A 19338-nucleotide genomic window follows, 5' to 3' on the forward strand; every position below is an offset into this window, starting at 1 on the left:
CTGATGGTCTGGTATTTGGCTCACTTTTTAGTCCAGAATGTGAGCTGGGATCCAGAGTCTAAGCAGGGCGTGCAACCAGTGGCAGGGGTCTAGAGTATGGCCAGGACCCAACACAGCCAGGTGTGAGGCTGGTGCTGGGGTTCAGTTAAAGAACACTAAGGGTCAGGAATACGGGTAGGTTGGCAGCCAGAGCCAGAGTCTGGGGTGCTTGCATATTTCCTGCTCCCTTTAAACTCTCTAGAAAATTAATTATACTTCTGTGTAACATGTAAGAAAAGTGAACTAAATACATGTTTGAATAGTCCGGACAATCTGCTACTCCAGCCCTACCAAAGCCCCATTGGTGTTGGATTATCACTGTGCATCGTTCCTGAGCGATGGTAACCAAAGTTGCTCGGATTGAAACAGAGACAACCCTATCTCGACATTTCTAAAATAGAATCCTGTAAACTTATACCCAAGTAGTTTAATGTTAAACAGAATATATGGAAGTATTGTGAAGACCAGCAACACAGCAACCAAGCTTTCAAATCCAATAACATTAAAGACACACTACAAAGCTTCAAAATCAGTGTGGCACATCAGTAAAGCACTTCATAAAAGTCAGATGAAATATTAAGACAATGCCTGTTCACTCAAGTTCCAAAAGAGAATGGGGAGTTAGATGGTTTACACTCCCAAGGACAGCTGACAGTCATTCGTAGCTGCAGATTTGTAATGAAAAAGAGCATTACAGCCCTGATGTATTTTACCTCTATAGCATCTGCTGCCGTGATTGCATGAAGAATAAACTTGACAACCACAGGAAGGTCATCAAGTTTTACTGCAGACAGAGTTGACATAACACTATGACGCACCTGCAAATTAAAAAGAGAAATGAAGCACCCAGGATAGTATTTTTCCCCACATACAGTAAAATACTTCTATTTTAATCTACAAGGGTATGTCACTACAACCTGCCTTTAATTTCCTATCTTAAATATATACTTCACCCAGTCCTTCTCAAAATACCAGCACACCGTGAACCATATTGGTCAAGGAATATGACGTAGCACTGAACTATTTGACTAGAAAGTTCCTTAATTCATCTATGGCATTACTTGATGTCAGCTGATTTAACACAGGACGCTGAGGAATGACCTTAGAGATTTATAACATGATGAGGGGCATCGATAGGACAGATAGCCAGATTCTTTCTCCCAGGGCAGTGAATAGACAGCTAGAGGGCACATGTTAAAGGTGAGAGGGGAGAAATTTAAAAGAGATCTGTGGATTAAGTTTTTCCACGGAACAATCTTTCAGAGGAGATGGTGGAAGGAGATACATAGAACAATTACAGCACAATTCAGGCCCTTCGGCCCACAAAGCTATGCCGAACATGTCCCTACCCTAGAAATTACTAGGCGTACCCATAGCCCTCTATTTTACTCAGCTCCATATACTGATCTAACAGTCTCTTGAAAGACCCTATCGTATCAGCCTCCACCACCGTTTCCGGCAGCCCATTCCACGCACACACCACTCTGAGTAAAAAACCTTACCCCTGACATCTCCTCTATATCTACTCCCCAGCACCTTAAACCTATATCCTCTTGTGGCCACCAATTCAGCCCTGCGAAAAAGCCTCTGACTATCTACCTGATCAATACCTCTCATCACCTTATACACCTCTATCAGGTCCCCCCTCATCCTCTGTCTCTCCAAGGAGAAAAGGCCGAGTTCCCTCAACCTGCTTTCATAAGGCATGCTCCGCATCCCAGGCAGCATCCTTGTAAATCTCCTCTGCACCCTCTCTAATGGCTTCCACATCTTTCCTCTAGTGAGGTGACCAGAACTGAGCACAATACTCCAAGTGGGGTCTGACCAGGGACCTATATAGCTGCAACAATACCTCATGGCTCCTAAATTCAATTCCCCGATTGATGAAGGACAATACACCATATGCCTTCTTAACCACAGAGTCAACTTGCGCCGCCACTTTGAGCATCCTATGGACTCGGACCCCAAGATCCCTCTGATCCTCCACACTGCCAAGAGTCCTACCATTAAGACTATATTCCGCCAATATATTTGACCTACCAAAATGAACCACTTCACACTTATATCTGGGTTGAACTGCCTCGGCCCAACTCTGCATCCTATCTATATCCCTCTGTAACCTCTGACAGCCCTCCAAACTATCCACAACACCCCCAACCTTTGTGTCATCCGCAAACTTACTAACCCACCCCTCCACTTCCTCATCCAGGTAGTTTATAAAAATCACAAAGAGTAAGGGTCCCAGTACAGATCCCTGAGGTACACCACTGGTCACCAACCTCCACTCAGAATACGACCCCTCAACAACCACTGTTTGCCTTCTGTGGGCCAGCCAGTTCTGGATCCACACTGCAATGTCCCCTTGGATCTCATGTCTCCTCACCTTCTCCATAAGCCTCGCATGGGGTACCTTATCAAACGCCTTCCTGAAATCCATATACACTACATCTACTGCTCTCCCTTCATCGATGTGCTTAGTCACATCCTCAAAAAATTCAATCAGGCTCGTAAGGCAGGACCTGCCCTTAACAAAGCCATGCTGACTATTCCTAATCATATTATACCTCTCCAAATGTTCATAAATCCTGCCTCTCATGATCTTCTCCATCAGCTTACCAACCACTGAGGTAAGACTCACCGGGCTATAATTTCCTGGGCTATCCTTACTCCCCTTCTTGAATAAGGGAACAACATCTGCAACCCTCCAATCTTCTGGAACCTCTCCCGTCTCCATGGACAACACAAAGATCATCGTCAGAGGTTCTGCAATCTCCTCCCTCGCGTCCCACAGCAACCTGGGGCACATCTCATCCGGTCCCGGCGACTTATCTAACTTGATGCTTTCCAAAAGTTTCAGCACCACCTCTTTTCTAATATCTACATGCTTAAGCTTTACAGGCCACTGCAAGTCCCCACTGCAATCACCCAGATCTTTTTCCATGGTGAATACTGAATTAAAGTATTCATTAAGTACCTCCGCTATTTCTTCCGGATTCATACACACTTTCCCACTGGTGCACTTGATAGGCTCTATCCTTTCGCATTTCATCCTCTTACTCTTCACATACTTGTAGAACGCCTTGGGGTTTTCCTTGATCCTGTCCGCCAAGGCCTTCTCATACCCCCTTCTGGCTTCAATTACAACATTTAAAAAGCATTCGGATAGGAAGGGCACATAGGAATACAGGCCTAATGTGGGCAAATGGGATTAATGTAGATCGACATCACAGTCAGCATGGACAAGGTTGGCCAAAAAGGTCCCATTTCTGTACTATACACCTCTATGATTCTATAAAAGTTGCAAATACAGTATATTCATGCATTGGAAGAAATCAGGGTTATTGTGCCAGATTTCTATCCTGTAGTCGATGATAGAAGCATGAGTCGAAACCAGATGTGGTATGATCCTTCCACACCCACAAAACAGACAGCTTCCAATCACTTAACTGGGTGCAAATACTGCTTGTGCAACTGCACTTGCCAGGTGTAACTATCTTCAAAAACGGAGGTCAGAAACTGTTTGAGCTTGCTTTCAAAATAAACCTTCCACTCTCTTCCAACAACAAACTACACGCTATCACCATTGAACCAGATTTTGTCATCAATGCAAGTCAAAAAAGAGTAGAAGACCATTCGTCTCATTGTGTCTGTGCTGACTCTTTCAGAGCCAACAATTAGACCAAATTTCCAACTAGCCCTGCAAATTTTATTTTCAACATCCCTTCTTCTTAGGGAGTTCCTTGGGATTGAGGATGACTTGATTCTATGCCTGTTCTGTGGTTTCAGAGATGACTAACGAGAACAATATGGGACCCGTAGGCCCTAAGAATAGGACAGGAGGTCCTTGACAGGACAATGAGTGGGTAGTTTGTGAGGAAATGCACTCCTTCAAATCATTTATACTGGACTTCCGTATACTCCTGACACATGGTCTCAATGCCAATCGAATGCCTCTTCTCCACTTTGAGCGGTCGTAGACCATGGATTCCTGGAGTCAATGGAGATGCCCTCCAAAACTCTCTCAAAAGATATTACATCTTTGAATCTTTTCCTCTGTCTGCTTGCTTCCTGTGACAGAGTTCGGAGTATAGAGTGCATTTCACCCAGTGGCTGAAGAGGTGTTCCCATATTTCCATATGGCATAGGAGGCCATTTGGCCCAAAGAGTCCATGCCAGCTCACAGGGCAATCCCATTCACCCACAATTTCCTCTTACCTATTGTCCCTACATTCCCATCAACTCCCCCCAGATTCTACCCTTTACATATATACTAGGGGTAATTCAGAGTGTCCAATTTACCTACCAACCCCATACATCTTTGGGATGTGGGAGGGAATTTGCAAACAGCACCGAAGGTCATAATTGGTTCAGGACAATCAGCAGCCCAATGGATATGATCTAGAGAATTGTGGAGAGCAGAACAAAACCAGCACATAAAGACTTTTTCAACCTGTCAAGAGAGACTTCAGAGTACACTCCCCAAATTTGGCTGCTCATGGAAATTCATCTCCATTTTGAAGTAAATATCCAATTCTCAAGACCACCTACATTCTTCAAAAAAACATTTCATTTCTATCCCTATCTCACCTCATCCACTACTGAAACACTCACCCATGTTCTTGTTCCTCCCATTTCAACATTCCCTATGGTTGGCATCCCATATTCCACTCAACAAAAACTTGTGTTCACTCATAACTCTTTCTGCCCATATCCTAATTTGCACCACCAACCTTTTCACCCATCTTTCTGTGGGGCAAATCTCAGCTCACAATTTAACACCTCGCTTAAAATTGTTTTTTTTTTCTGCTGCTGCAACCTCTTTCACCCCAACAACCTTGCAAGATCTCTGTGCTCTCTTTGCATGGCCAATTTTCAGTGCTCCACCACTTGAAGCCTTGCCTTCAGCTGTCATGATTAACATGTTCTGAAATTCTTTCTGTAAATCTTCCTGGCCTTTCATCCTTCTTCAGGACTTTCCCTAAAAAAAAACTACTATCATCGAACATTGATATCGCCTTTGGCTTCAAAGGATAACATTCTTCTGAAGCATTTTATGAGATTAAATTTGCTATATAAATGCACTTCTCTTGATCTGAAAGTTGCCACTGAATCTTTATTCACTCACATTTTCAGATAATGAATTCCAGTATGAAAATTTCCAGCAGGGCAAACAGGGACTACTTTGTCTCCCCTCCCATTCCTATTACCTGAACTTAGTCAAACAGGTACCCCAACTTTACAACACCATCTTGTTTTCTATTCCCAACTGCAATCCATAGAATCAATCTGGGAGGAAGCATTACGATTACATTCCTATTGTCTATCCTCACATTCTATAGCTGAGGAGTGAGAGAATATTACATTTGAAATTCTGCAAATCTGGGCAGAAGAACTAGCGAAGCCTCACCTCTACCAATAGCTCAGCACATAGGTTAAGACTAGACAGAGCGTCCAAGATGGGCACGGTCAAATGAGTGTTCTGTTGCAGCAAGGAACTGTAAAAGAAAATGAAAACATGGGAAACTGACTGGAACTGTGAACCAACTTAAAAATAATTTTTAAAGATAACTCTAGAACAAGACTGTTATACGATAAATGGAAACAAATTTGGATGTGAAGATTTTTAGGAGATATTTTATGAATAATCACATATTCAGTTTTAATGCCAAGACAAGATGGCATGCAATTTACAAAAAAGCAAACAGTATATGAGAAGGAATCGGCACGGTAGTGTAGCAGTTAGCGTAACGCTATTACAGCGCCAGCAACCCGGGTTCGATTCTGGCCGCTACCTGTAAGGAGTTTGTACGTTCTCCCCATGACTCTGTGGGTTTCCTCTGGGTGCTCCAGTTTCCTCCCACATTCCAAAGATGTACGGGTTAGGAAGTTGTGGGCATGCTAAGTTGGTGCTGAAAGCGTGGCGACACTTGCGGGCTTCCCCCAGAACACTCTACGCAAAAGATGCATTTCACTGTGTGTTTCTATGTACATGTGACTAATAAAGAAATCTTAGTCTATAGTGCTCATGCTGAGGTTTTTCTTTAACATCTTGGGCCAATCACACCTGTGATACCTTGTGTAATGTTAGTTATATTAAAACTGAACCCAATTTGTTTTTTTTATATATGGAAACAAATTTATGCATTTGTAGCGGTTGCTACCGCGAAATAAAACAAGACGCTAGTCGGAAGATTGTCGAACAAGAAGTGGTTTATTTTCCTGCCTTGCGCGGGCCCTTTAAGGGAGACTGTTCCCACCCAAAGCAACCGGCAATGACTAAGTCCTACGTCATCAAGACTTTCCCGCGCGCGGGTTCTCCCCGTTGCTCGGGAAAGACGAGGCCCGCCGCCATCTTGGGCCTCGTCGCTCCGACACCGCGCGACCCGACTGCCAAGCCGGTTCGCCCGACTAAACGGTGAGTCGCCACACAACCCCCCCCCCAGAACCGGCGATACAGTCCCCAAGGTCCGTGGGCTGTGCCAGCTGCCGCTTAGGGGGCCGGCCTCTGCGTCGTGGCGTTGCAACCTCGACAGGTTGCTGCAGATCCAAATGGGCCGGTTTGAGGCAGTCCGCCGTGTAAACCTGTTCCCTGCCTCCAATGTCCAAAATAAAGGTGGATCCATTATTCCGTATGACTCGGAACGGTCCCTCATATGGTCGTTGCAATGGCGCCCGAAGTGTGCCCCTGCGAACAAAAACAAACTTACAGTCCCGTAGTTCCTTGGGCTGGCAGGATGGGGCTTGACCGTGCCGTGAGGTGGGAATCGGGGCCAAGTTGCCAAGCTTCTCGCGCAGTCTTTGTAGGACTGCTGGGGGTTGTTCCCCTTGGTCCCAGAGGGCAGGTATGAAATCCCCGGGGACAACTAGGGGCGCCCCGTACACAAGCTCAGCTGACGAAGTGCGGAGGTCTTCTTTGGGGGCAGTGCGTATGCCGAGCAGGACCCAAGGCAGCTCGTCAACCCAGTTAGGACCCTTCAGGCGGGCCATCAAGGCTGATTTCAGATGGCGGTGAAAACGTTCCACCAACCCGTTTGATTGAGGATGGTAGGCCATGGTGGTGTGCAGCTGCGTCCCTAGCAGGTTCGCTAATGCAGCCCAGAGACTGGAAGTGAATTGGGTGCCTCTGTCTGAAGTGATGTGGGCCGGAACACCAAAATGTGAGACCCAAGTTGTGAGCAGCGCCCGGGCGCAGAAATCAGTTGTGATGTCAGTCAGGGGGGTTGCCTCAGGCCACCTCGTGAACCGGTCCACGATGGTAAGGAGGTACCGGGCTCCTCTTGAAACCGGCAGAGGGCCCACGAGGTCGACGTGTATGTGGTCGAACCTCCTACAGGCAGGCTTGAACTGCTGTGGTGGGACCTTGGTGTGTCGCTGGATTTTTGACGTCTGGCAGTGCGGACAAGTCCTGGCCCACTCACTGACCTGTTTGCGCAGGCCATGCCAGACAAACTTGCTGGCGACCAGTCGGACAGTAGATCTGATGGACGGGTGCGTCAACCCATGTACCGAGTCAAAAACTCGTCTCCGCCAGGCTGCAGGGACTATAGGGCGGGGCTGACCGGTCACAACGTCGCAAAGTAGGGTCCGCTGACCTGGACCAACCAAGAAATCTCGGAGCTGCAGACCCGAGACTGCGGTTCTGTAGCTGGGCAGTTCGTCGTCGGCTTGCTGTGCGTCAGCTAGGGCCGTGTAGTCGACACCCAAGGATAGGTTGTGGATGGTTGGTCTGGAAAGTGCATCAGCAACGACATTATCCTTTCCGGAGACATGTTGGATGTCAGCTGTGAATTCGGAAATGTAGGATAAATGTCTCTGCTGACAAGCTGACCAGGGATCGGAGACTTTGGAGAAGGCAAAGGACAGAGGCTTATGATCGGTGAAAGCGGTGAAAGGCCTGCCTTCTAGAAAGTATCGGAAATGCCGGACTGCCAGATACAGTGCTAGAAGTTCCCGATCAAAAGCGCTGTACTTCAGTTCGGGCAGTCTAAGATGTTGCTGAAAAATGCCAAGGGTTGCCAGCGGCCTTCAAGTAGCTGTTCCAGTACCCCACCCACTGCGGTGTTGGATGCGTCTACCGTGAGGGCAGTCGGGACGTCAGTCCTAGGGTGTACAAGCATCGTGGCGTCTGCCAGGGCGTCTTTGGCCTTAACGAAAGCAGCCGCAGCCTCGTCAGTCTAGGTGATGTCCTTGCCCTTACCAGCCAGCAGCGAGAACAGAGGGCGCATGATACGGGCTGCTGCAGGGATGAACCGATGGTAAAAGTTGACCATCCCAAGGAATTCCTGTAGGCCTTTGACTGTGTCGGGGCGGGCAAAATGGCGGATAGCGTCCACCTTGGCGGGTAGGGGTGTTGCCCCGTCGCTGGTGATTTTGTGGCCGAGGAAATCGATAGAGTCAAGTCCGAACTGGCACTTGGACGGGTTGATCGTGACGCCGAAATCGCGGAGGCGGGAATACAGCTGGCGGAGGTGGGAAAGGTGTTCCTGGTGGTTACGGCTGGCGATCAGTATGTCGTCTAAGTAAACGAACACGAAGTCCAGGTCTCGGCCTACCGCGTCCATCAGCCGCTGGAAGGTCTGCGTGGCGTTCTTAAGGCCGAACAGCATCCGAAGGAATTCGAACAGGCCGAATGGGGTGATAATCGCAGTCTTGGGGACGTCATCCAGATGGACCGGGATTTGGTGGTATCCCCGAACGAGGTCCACTTTGGAAAAGATGCGGGCCCCGTGTAAGTTCGCTGCGAAGTCCTGGATGTGAGGGATGGGATAGCGGTCCGGGGTGGTAGCGTCATTCAGCCTGCGATAGTCGCCGCAGGGCCTCCACCCTCCGGTGGCTTTGGGGACCATGTGCAGGGGGGAGGCCCAGGGGCTGTCTGACCTGCGAACAATCCCCAGCTCCTCCATGTGACGGAACTCTTCCTTTGCCAGGCGGAGCTTGTCTGGAGGTAATCGTCGTGCTCGGGCATGAAGGGGTGGCCCTGTAGTAATGATGTGGTGTCGTACCCCGTGTTTGGGCCTAGAATTCGTAAACGAAGGTGCCAAAATTTATGGGAATTCGGCTAGGAACTTGGCGAAATCGTCGCCAGAAAGGGAAATGGAGTCCAGGCGCGGGGCTGGTGTGCTGATTTCTCCCAGGGGATAGGTCTGGAAGGTGCTAGAGTGGACTAACCGCTTCCCTCGCAGGTCGACTAACAGGTTGTGGGCCCGAAGGAAATAAGCTCCTAGGAGTGGTCGGGCGACCGTGGCAAGGGTGAAGGTCCAGGTAAAACGGCTGCCGCCGAATTGTAATTGAAGTGTACGGGTGCCGAAAGACCGTATCGTTGTACCGTTGGCGGCATCGAGTAGAGGACCGGGTGGCCTGTTACGAGTGTCGCGGCCGGTCGGGGGCAAAATACTGACCTCCACTCCAGTATCAACGAGGAAACGCCGTCCAGATTTCTTGTCCTGAACGAATAGGAGGCTCTGTCGGCGGCCAGCCGCCGTAGCCATCAGCGGCGGCTGGCCCTGGCATTTCCCTGAAACTTGCAGGGTGGGCGGCATCGACGGGCTTCCGCACCCCACCTCTGATGGTAGAAGCACAGCTGGTCACCCGTGTCGTCGTCTGCGTTCCTGGGGTGTGGTCGCTCAGTTGCTGGGGCCGGGCAAGGCGAGCGGTGGGCTCGCGGCCTGGTGATTTGACTGACGGACGAGCCGCTCTCGCACTTGACCCTCCACAGGACATCTGCCCGGGCAGCCACCTCACAGGGGTTGCTGAAGTCGACGTCAGCTAACAACAGGTGGATGTCATCGGGGAGCTGTTCGAGGAAGGCCTGTTCGAACATTAGGCATGGCTTGTGTCCCTCGGCCAATGCCAGCATCTCATTCATTAGGGCGGTTGGGGATCTGTCCCCCAGGCCGTCCAGATGAAGCAGGCGGGCAGCGCGCTCACGACGGGAGAGGCCGAAGGTCCAAATCAAAAGGTCTTTGAAAGCCGGGTACTTATCTTCCTCCGGAGGCGACTGGATGAAGTCCCCAACCCGGGCAGCTGTCTCTTGGTCCAGAGAGCTAACCACATGGTAGTACTTCGTGGAGTCAGAGGTGATCTGCCGAAGGTGGAATTGTGCTTCGGCCTGGTCAAACCAGACGCTGGGCCGAAGTGTCCAAAAGGTGGGCAGCTTGAGGGCCACTGCGTTGGCTGCTGTGCTGTCGGCCATTGCGCGGGTCCAAAATCCGTTTGGACCGTCGGGGTCACCAATGTAGTGGTTGCTACCGCGAAATAAAACAAGACGCTAGTCGGAGGATTGTCGAACAAGAATTGGTTTATTTTCCCGCCTTGTGCGGGCCCTTTAAGGGAGACTGTTCCCGCCCAAAGCAATCAGCAATGACGTAAGTACTACGTCATCAAGACTTTCCCGCGCACGGGTTCTCCCCGTCGCTCGGGAAAGACGAGGCCCGCTACCATCTTGGGCCTCGTCGCTCCGACGCCGCACGACCCGACTGCCGAGCCGGTTCGCCCGACTAAACGGTGAGTCGCCACACATTTACCGAGACAAGAGTTATGTTAAGATTGGAGCTGTGAAATGTAATACTTGTGTTTTAGTCTGTACTAGTGCCTTGGACACCAAAATCTCTACAGTTATAAAACCCTGCTTAGTTAACTTCTTAAAAGGTATAACTCATTATTAGGCTCGCAGGTATAATAGCAAATTCTAAAACAAGCAAGTTGTTACAACCACTGATACAAATTCCACTATGTTTAAGAGACTTCCCAGCATTTCAGGAAAATCCTCTACGCCTCTTTTCTTTACAGGAGACACTAAAGTGAAGTGACTCTAATTATACTGGATGTTTTCCAGTACTACAACAAATCCAAACATGATGGAACTGTAGATGCCATAATGAAACCAATTTGTTCCCTTTATGTACTTTCTAGCAAATGTTACTGGTTAATACTCATGATTGAGCACCAGGTTGAGTTTACCTACTTTAGCCCTGAAGTTCTGAACCACAGGGAGATACAGCACAGAAACAGGCCTAGGCTCACTGCACTGCATTGACCCAACCCATTTTACACTGATCTTATTCTCCCTCACATTTTATTCAACTGCCCCCAGATTCTACCACTTATCTACACAATAGGGGCAATTTACAATTAACCTACCAGCCCGCATATCATTGGGATGTTGTAGTACATCAGAGCACCCGGAGGAAACCCACACAGTCACAGGGAAAATGTGCAACCTCCTCTCAGACAGCATCCAAGGTCAGGATTGAACCCAGATCTCTGGTACCATGAGGCAGCAGATCTACTAGCTGTGCCACTGTGTCGCCTAGTATAAAATTTCTGCCTCCAACCTTGCGCTCAGTATGGTCAGTATGAGTATTAATAGTGTCGTATGGTTCAGTTCTGTAACAATAGGAAAGCTATTAATCAACACAGTCTGAGTTATATCTAAAAGAATATGCACCAGATCTAGCTTACTTGAGTTCCTTGGCAACTTCACTGTGTTGAGCATCTTCAAGGATTTCTGGTAAGCTGGTGATGATGTCACGTTGGATTTCAAGGGGTGCAACACTAACCAGTTGCATGATCTTACTGGTCAAATCCTGTAAAAAAAAACCATGCAAGCCAAGGAAGCAATGATTACTATATTGCAAACAGTTCAGTACTTAAGTGCCATATACAGTCTAAAGATACAAACAGTTTCATATATTTATAAATACCGAAGTAAACAAGTGTGATTAAACATACAAGTACTAAAGCAAAGATTTTGCAGCAGGAACATCAGCCAAAATTTCAACCGATTCTCGTAACTGACAGCAACATTTTGCGCTTGAATTGTTTAGTAGGGAAATGTCCCTTATTGCTCCCTTACAGGCTTTGATAGTTGCAGCCTTCTTCATTGCACTCAAGTGAAATCACTTGAACTGATATGAAGTTCAGCCATTTACCTACTAATCCACTGGTAATTGCCCTAGAAAAGTTTTACTTGCACGATGTTCCTGTAATTCTAATTACTGTTTATAAAACTTTTTGAATGCATATTATTATTTCCCCAATAATATTTCTAAATAAGGTATTCAAAAATGGAATACATGTTGATTTGTGATATTTTAGCTTCTACCTTACCGTTGTGATTATGTTCTAATTTTTATTTAGCACTCCATAATGTTTAAAATGTTCATCAAAAATTGTGCCTTTTGCTTCCTGAGGATGCTCAGTTAAGATTCACTTGGAATACTGGGACTACAGGAGCATTGAATTAGGAGCTGTCAAAATAGTGAAGGTTTAAATGGCTTCTTAGGGAAATACGAATCCCTCTGGCTGTTAGGCTGGTCATGATTCATTAATTTAAAATTGGCATTAGAGGATGAGGTTAGGGCAAATATGTATCCACAAGAACATAAGGAAAAAAAGCAGTAAGCAGCCATTACTAGCCCAGAATTTATGGCCAGCAGGACTCAGTTCAGAGATTCCTGGGTCCAGCAGGTATAACAACATCAAGCATGGGAAGCAGCCAATCACGTCAAAAGAATTCTTCTGGATAGCATGCCCAGAAACATGAAGAACAATTTATGATTAATATGCCCTCTTAAGACCTTAAGCCCTAGGAACAGAATTAGGCCATTTGGCCCATCTGAATGCATCACGCCTTGGTACAGCAACTGCTCTGCCCAGGACTGCAAGAAACTGCAGAGAGTTGTGGACACAGCCCAGTGCATCACGGAAACCAGCCTCCTCTCCTTGGACTCTGTCTTTACTTCTCGCTGCCTTGGCGAAGCAGCCAACATAATCAAAGACCCCACCCACCCGGGTCATTCTCTCTTCTCTCCTCTGCCATCTGGTAGAAGATAGAGGAGCCTGAAGACACATACCACCAGGCTTAAGGACAGCTTCTACCCCACTGTAATAGGACTATTGAACGGTTCCCTTATACAATGAGATGGACTCTGACCTCACGATCTACCTTGTTGTGACCTTGCACCTTATTGCACTGCGCTTTCTCTGTAACTGCGACACTTTACTCTGTACTGTTATTGTTTTTACCTGTACTACCTCAATGCACTCTGTACTAACTCAATGTAACTGCACTGTGTAATGAATTGACCTATATGATCGGTATGCAAGACAAGATTCTCACTGTACCTCGGTACAAGTGACAATAATAAACCAATGCCATCGAGTCTGCTCCACCATTCCATCATGGCTGATTTATTTTTCCCTTTCAATCCCATTTTCCTACCTTCTCCTTGTAACCTTTGATGCCCTCACTAATCAAGAACCTATCGACCTCTGCTTTAAATATACCCAATGACTTGGCCTCCACAGCCGTCTGCGGCAACAAATTCCACAAATTCACCATCCTCTGCCTCAAGAAATTCCTCTTCATCTCAGTTCTAAAGGGATAACCTTCTGTTCTGAGGCTGTGCCCTCTGGTCCTAGACTCTCCCACTACTGGAAACATCCTTTCCAAGTCCACTCTATCCACGCCTTTCAATATTCGATAGGTTTCAATGAGATCCCCCTCATTCTTCTGAACTCCAGCGACTACAGGCCCTGAGCCATCAAATGCTCTTCATACGTTAACTCTTTCATCCCCAGGATCATTCTCATAAACCTCCTCTGGACCCTCTCCAACACCAGCACACCCTTCCTTAGATATGGGGCTCAAAATTGCTCACAAAACTCCAAATGTGGACTGACCAATGCCTTATAGTCTCAGTATTACATCCTTGTTTTTATATTCCAGTCCTCTCAAAATGAATGCTAACACTGCATTTGCCTTCCTTACTACCGACTCAACCTGCAAGTTAACCTTCAGGAAATCCTGCACAAGGACTCCCAAGTCCCTTTGCACCTCCGATTTCTGAATTCGCTCCCAGTTTAGAAAATAGTCTATGCCTTTATTCCTTCCACCAAAGTGCATGACCATACACATCCTATGCTGTATTCCATCTGCCACTTCTTTGCCCATTCTCCCAACCTGTCCAAGTCCTTCTGCAGACTCCCTGCTTCCTCAACACTACCTGCCCCTCCACCTATCTTTGTATCATCTGCAGACTTGGCCACAAAGCCATCAATTCCATCATCCAGATCATTAACATATAATGTAAAAAGTAGTGGACCCAACACCTACCCCTGGGGAGAACCACTAGTCACCAGCAGCCAACCAGAAAAGGCCCCCTTTATTCCCACTCTTTGCCTTCTGCCAGTCAGCCAATCTTCTATCCATGCTAGTACCTTTCCTGTAATACCACGGGCTCGTCTTGTCTAGCAGCCTCATGTGCGGTATCCTGTCAAAGGCTTTCTGAAAATCCAAGTAAACAACAACCACTGACTCTCCTTTGTCTATCCTGCCTGTTACTTCCTCAAAGAATTCCCACAGATTTGTCAGGCAAGATCTCCCCTTAAGGAAACCATGCTGATTTCAGCTACCATATGGAGGAGGTGTAGGAGCCTGAAGACCCAAACTCAACGATTCAGGAACAGCTTCTTCCCCTCCACCATCAGATTTCTGAACAATCCAAGAACACTACCTTATTATTACTTTTTTTTCCTCACTAATTTTTTTTGTCTTGCACTGTACTGCTGCCTCAAATCAACAAATTTCACGTCATGTGTCAGTGATAAGAAATCTGATTCTGAGAATGCTAAATAAAATTTGTATATAATGTGATTGCATTCTATTTTTATTTACTACTCTGTACAACATTTAAAATTTTAAACAAACATTGTGCTTCTTGTATCTGGATGAGCTGTCTGGAATAATTATTTCAATGTGATTGATTACTCACTAGTTTGATGTCACTGCAACTGCTGGACCCGGGAATCTCTTTGAACCAAGATCTACCAGCTATAAATTCTTTGCTAATAATGGTCTCCACCTGCTCCTACTTCTTATGCTCTCATGGATACAATTTCATAAGCTCCAACTTTACTGCTCCTGTGCCAGTGAATCTTCAATCCAGCATCCTCAACAGCTTCAATTATCTTTAACAGTAGCAACAAGAATTACATACAGCTTTCTAACTATGGCCTAACTAATGCTTTATTCAAATTTATTAACCCCAGAATCATCCACCAAATAATCAAACAATTGAAATGGTCTAGATTAATTAGTAGTTAAAGCTTTCCCCAAAAAGAGCCAGCCAGGGGAGAGGGTGACTATGACAAAATGGGAAGGAGTAGAAGAATTTTCAAAAGTACTTCCAAATTTTCCTTTAAACAGCATCACTTACAAACATCCATATTTCCCTCTAGCAATTCTGAAAATATATCCAGACATGCTGAATTATTGATGATAATTAAGAGAATAAACAAGATCTTTCCATTGGGAAAATGCTTACTTTCACCCAAACGAAAGAGTTTTAAAAATAATATCCGACATTCCTACCTTACTGTCTATAATCCTGTCCAACCATTTAAACTGATTGATGATCAGCCTTGGCATATTAATCCCATCTTCTGGTACACTAGAATTGAAGAAAAATACATAAAGGGGGTGTGTAACATCAACATACTCTAAGAATTTATTTTCCCATGACTACCTTGGGAAATATTATAAAAGTGATATTCAACAAGATCTGACAGTGAATCAATGGCTAACCTACCTAGTATGAGTGAATACTGTTACTATTCACTAATCTAAAAACAATATGATTTCCCAAGAAGGGGCCAAGTGGAATAGTCTACAAAGTGTAAATAGTCTGCTTTGTAGACCAATAGTCTTGTTCAGAAAACTTCATGGTTCACCAGAAGCTGCATGTGGAAATCCATCTCCATGAAAAGACTTATTCAATGTTGGCTATTCTCCTACTTCTATTTTAAATACTTACAGCTTTATTATAAAGTAACAACTTTCTGTATCACTAAAGTCAGCCCAAATGATCTCATATCCAACTTACTTTCTTCTGAATACCATCACTGCCACATGCACCAAATCTTACCCCAAATGGTGTGCAGATTCAAAATTAATAGTAATTTATTATTGCCTTGTCAAAAATAATGGCCATTTCTTTAAACTGACCAATAATTGGGGTGTAGACTACTCAACTGCAATGATGAATAAAAATAGGTCTTACCCATCGTACATAAATTCAGGAATTTTTTCAAATAACATATTCATAACAGGAGGCTATGAAGAAATAGGAAAACAACAGCATCTTGAGTAAACTGTGAAATAAACACATGTAATTTAACATGCTAACTAAAACTACTGCAATTGTTTTACCTGAAGAACCTCAATCCCAAGAAGCAGCTTTATGAGACTTTCCTGATAGTTTACCGTGTTACTGCAACAAATCAAAAGAATGCACACAAAGAACATGAATATAATTATACAGATTTTATAGTTGGGAAGTAGAATTCTACAATTGCATTCACACATCTGGTTTAGAGAGGGGGAAAACCAGTTAAAGTTCCCACTGCCAATCATCATCCAGTAAATCTGCTACAACCAAGACAGGATCAGCCTTCATGTATGAAGTACTTACTGCCTAGGTTTGAAAAATCACAATGAAAGGCTGGGAGGGACGCCAATGAACAAGGTTAATATCTTCAGAAGAAAATAAATAAAAATGGGAATAAAAAGATCCTGTATGAATACTTTTATACAATAAAATACCTTCTAACAGCCCAACACTAACAATAATGTTGTTATCTCCTTAATACAATCATAGTGTACCTGGATTCTCCCTCTTGAGCTTGCCCACAAGGTAAAAGGCAGTTTCTGAACTTATCCCTATTCTCGATGTACGATTCCATGCCACTTATAAACTCCTGCACAACCTAAAATAGAACAGCTCACATTAATTCATAAAAATAGTCATTTAATGTTCCTGTAGCCAAAGAAGGTGGCAGAGTCCTAGCCACTCAAGCACACAGAACATCCAGAGAACAATCCCTTCAAAGTAAATGCAAGAAAATGTACAAGAGCAGCAGAAAATTTTATTTTCATCTTTCTCTTTCTTTCCTACTTCCTTGATTACTTACTGGAGTACAGTTTCAATGCCTTTCTTCTGTGAGTAAACCCCTTCAGTCTCAATGGTAACAACTTGTGTTCACACTTTCAGGTGAGGTCACTGGATATCAATGGCTGATATTTCTCTTCAGTGCTAAGATGTTTAAGCGCAACTGCAGTGACTCCCTTGATGGGATCAGACAAGACCAGGAATTGAACTGGGACCTAGTCCGTGTGTCCTTGTTCTTCTTCAAATAAAGCACTTATCAAAAGACACTTCAAAGAATCAATTGCAAGGCCGAATTGTCATTTTAATTATGAATTGCTGTGAAAAGTTTACTTCTAATATATATCATCGGTTAACTGCTATGACTGACAGGTTTTAGCACATACTAGCTAAGACACAAAATAATAAAATAATATACTTACATTGGGATAGCGCGAGTGCTTCCTCAAAGCTTGATAAAGTTTCTTTTGAAAAACTGCTTGGTCTAAAGCTACAAAAATAAAAATTAAAATAAGTTGAATGTATTGGTCAATGATTTAAGCAGACACAGAATCTGGCAGATTCCTAAATGCCCCAGGGTTTTATATGTCTTGTATTCAGTTGCTATTCCTATGTTCTCGCTGGTCTTTAATAATTGTTCATTCCATCCATTCTTCATGCCAAAGGTGCAAATCTGTAGCTGCTAAAATAAACTGTTGATAAAGCAAAATACCACAAATACTGGAAATATGAAATAAAAACATAATGCTAGAAATGCTCCACTGGTCAAACAACATCTGTATAGACAGAAAAATAACATTCATTTAAAAATGGCAAATGTTAGCAATGCAACACATTTTAAATGAATGGAAAAGCAGTGGAACAGGGGAGAAGAGAAATAAGTGAGACACAAGAGAATGCAGATGCTGGAATCTGGAGCAACTATAAGTTGCAAGAGAATTAACAAGAGAAATAAGTGAAGGGCTGTACAAATATAAATGACAAGAGGGAGTTGTGGAGAAAAACAAGAGATGTTTTATTAACAGGATGAGTGAAGAACTAGATGGACACAACTGCAGAGTTATTTCATATAAAATTATGTCAGCAATCATTCAATAAAAACATACAGCACTGAAGGAAGCCACTCAGCCTGGCGTGCTGGATCTTTGAAAAAGCAACTGCGCTTACCTCCACCTTTCCTGTATCCCTATAATTTCATCTTCTTCAAGAATCTGTAAACACCCTTTTAAAGTTACTGCATATGCTGGAATCTAGAGCACAAACAAAATGCTGGAGGAACTCAGTGGATCCAGATGAAGGATCTTGACCTGAAACCTCATCTATCCATTTCCCTCCGCAGACGCTGCCTGACCTGTTGAATTCCTCCAGCATCTTGTTTGTTGCTTTTAAAGTTTTTCGGGTACAGCACACCAAATGCCAAAAGCTCAGAGAAAAAAAAATTCTTTAAGATCTTTGCCAGTGATTCTGACCCCTGCAACAGAGGGTAGAATTCTCCATTTAATATTTTAAAACCTCGAATTGTCTCAAAACCTGTATTAGGTCACCCTTTAATTTTCTATTCCATGAAGGACAGTGCTAACTTTACAAATCCTCCACTCAACTAAAGTCAAACTTTGGTGACATCTTGGTAAACCACCTCTGCAGCCTTTCTAAGGCCTTTAACTCAATGGAAACTTGTACTGGTCAGGTGGTGGTCAAATTAAAAGGCAAGTGTAAAAAGTTAAAGAACTGGGTGACTTAGCATAACCATTAAAGGACCCTAGCTAGTAGCATAGAAAAGAAAATATTTAGTAACCCCAGAAATGGCATTGGCCATAATGGCCCAAATAACTGATTAAATTCACAGACAAATTCAGCAAGCTCCAGGTGAGGCTCAGTAAAAGATAAAGATGACAATTTCCACCAGATCAACACAGAGGCTTTTTCATCAAACTGGAAGAATAAATGCAGAATTCTCACATCCAAAGCACTGGGCCAGTTGCCTGACAGTGCACCTTCCAAAGAAATTTTGAAACATTCATGAACCAAAATTAAACATTAATTTCAAATATTAACTGTTATCAACCAATTAATTTACCAAGAGGACATGACAATTAATCCTTCAGGATGATAATCACAGGAGACTGCAGATGCTGGAATCTGGAGCAAAAAAAAACAAATTGCTGGAGGAACTCAGCAGGTCAGGCAGCATCCGTAGAGGGAAATGGACAGCTGATGTCCCAACCCGAAATGTCAACTCCCCATTTCCCACTACAGATGCTGGCTGACCAACTGAGTTCCTCCAGCAGTTTGTTTTTCATTACCGATAAAAACAGGAAATTCACCGACTACAAAAGAATTTTGAAAATATTTA

At 44.6% G+C, this 19338-nt stretch overlaps 1 protein-coding gene across 1 annotated transcript in view; it reads right to left on the reverse strand.

Moving 5' to 3' along the window:
- The window catches only part of fancd2 (FA complementation group D2), an 85601-nt gene that overhangs the window by 63523 nt on the left and 2740 nt on the right, over positions 1-19338 (reverse strand). Inside the window, exons 3-10 of the mRNA XM_052018576.1 lie at positions 17408-17475; positions 16703-16806; positions 16250-16310; positions 16101-16153; positions 15413-15491; positions 11500-11624; positions 5447-5534; positions 753-857 (exon numbers count right to left, since the gene is read on the reverse strand). Coding sequence (XP_051874536.1) covers positions 753-857; positions 5447-5534; positions 11500-11624; positions 15413-15491; positions 16101-16153; positions 16250-16310; positions 16703-16806; positions 17408-17475 — 683 coding nt within the window. The remainder of the gene's footprint in view (positions 1-752; positions 858-5446; positions 5535-11499; positions 11625-15412; positions 15492-16100; positions 16154-16249; positions 16311-16702; positions 16807-17407; positions 17476-19338) is intronic.

The sequence above is a fragment of the Pristis pectinata genome, chromosome 6, assembly GCF_009764475.1.
Source record: "Pristis pectinata isolate sPriPec2 chromosome 6, sPriPec2.1.pri, whole genome shotgun sequence".
Taxonomy (NCBI): Eukaryota; Metazoa; Chordata; class Chondrichthyes; order Rhinopristiformes; family Pristidae; genus Pristis; species Pristis pectinata.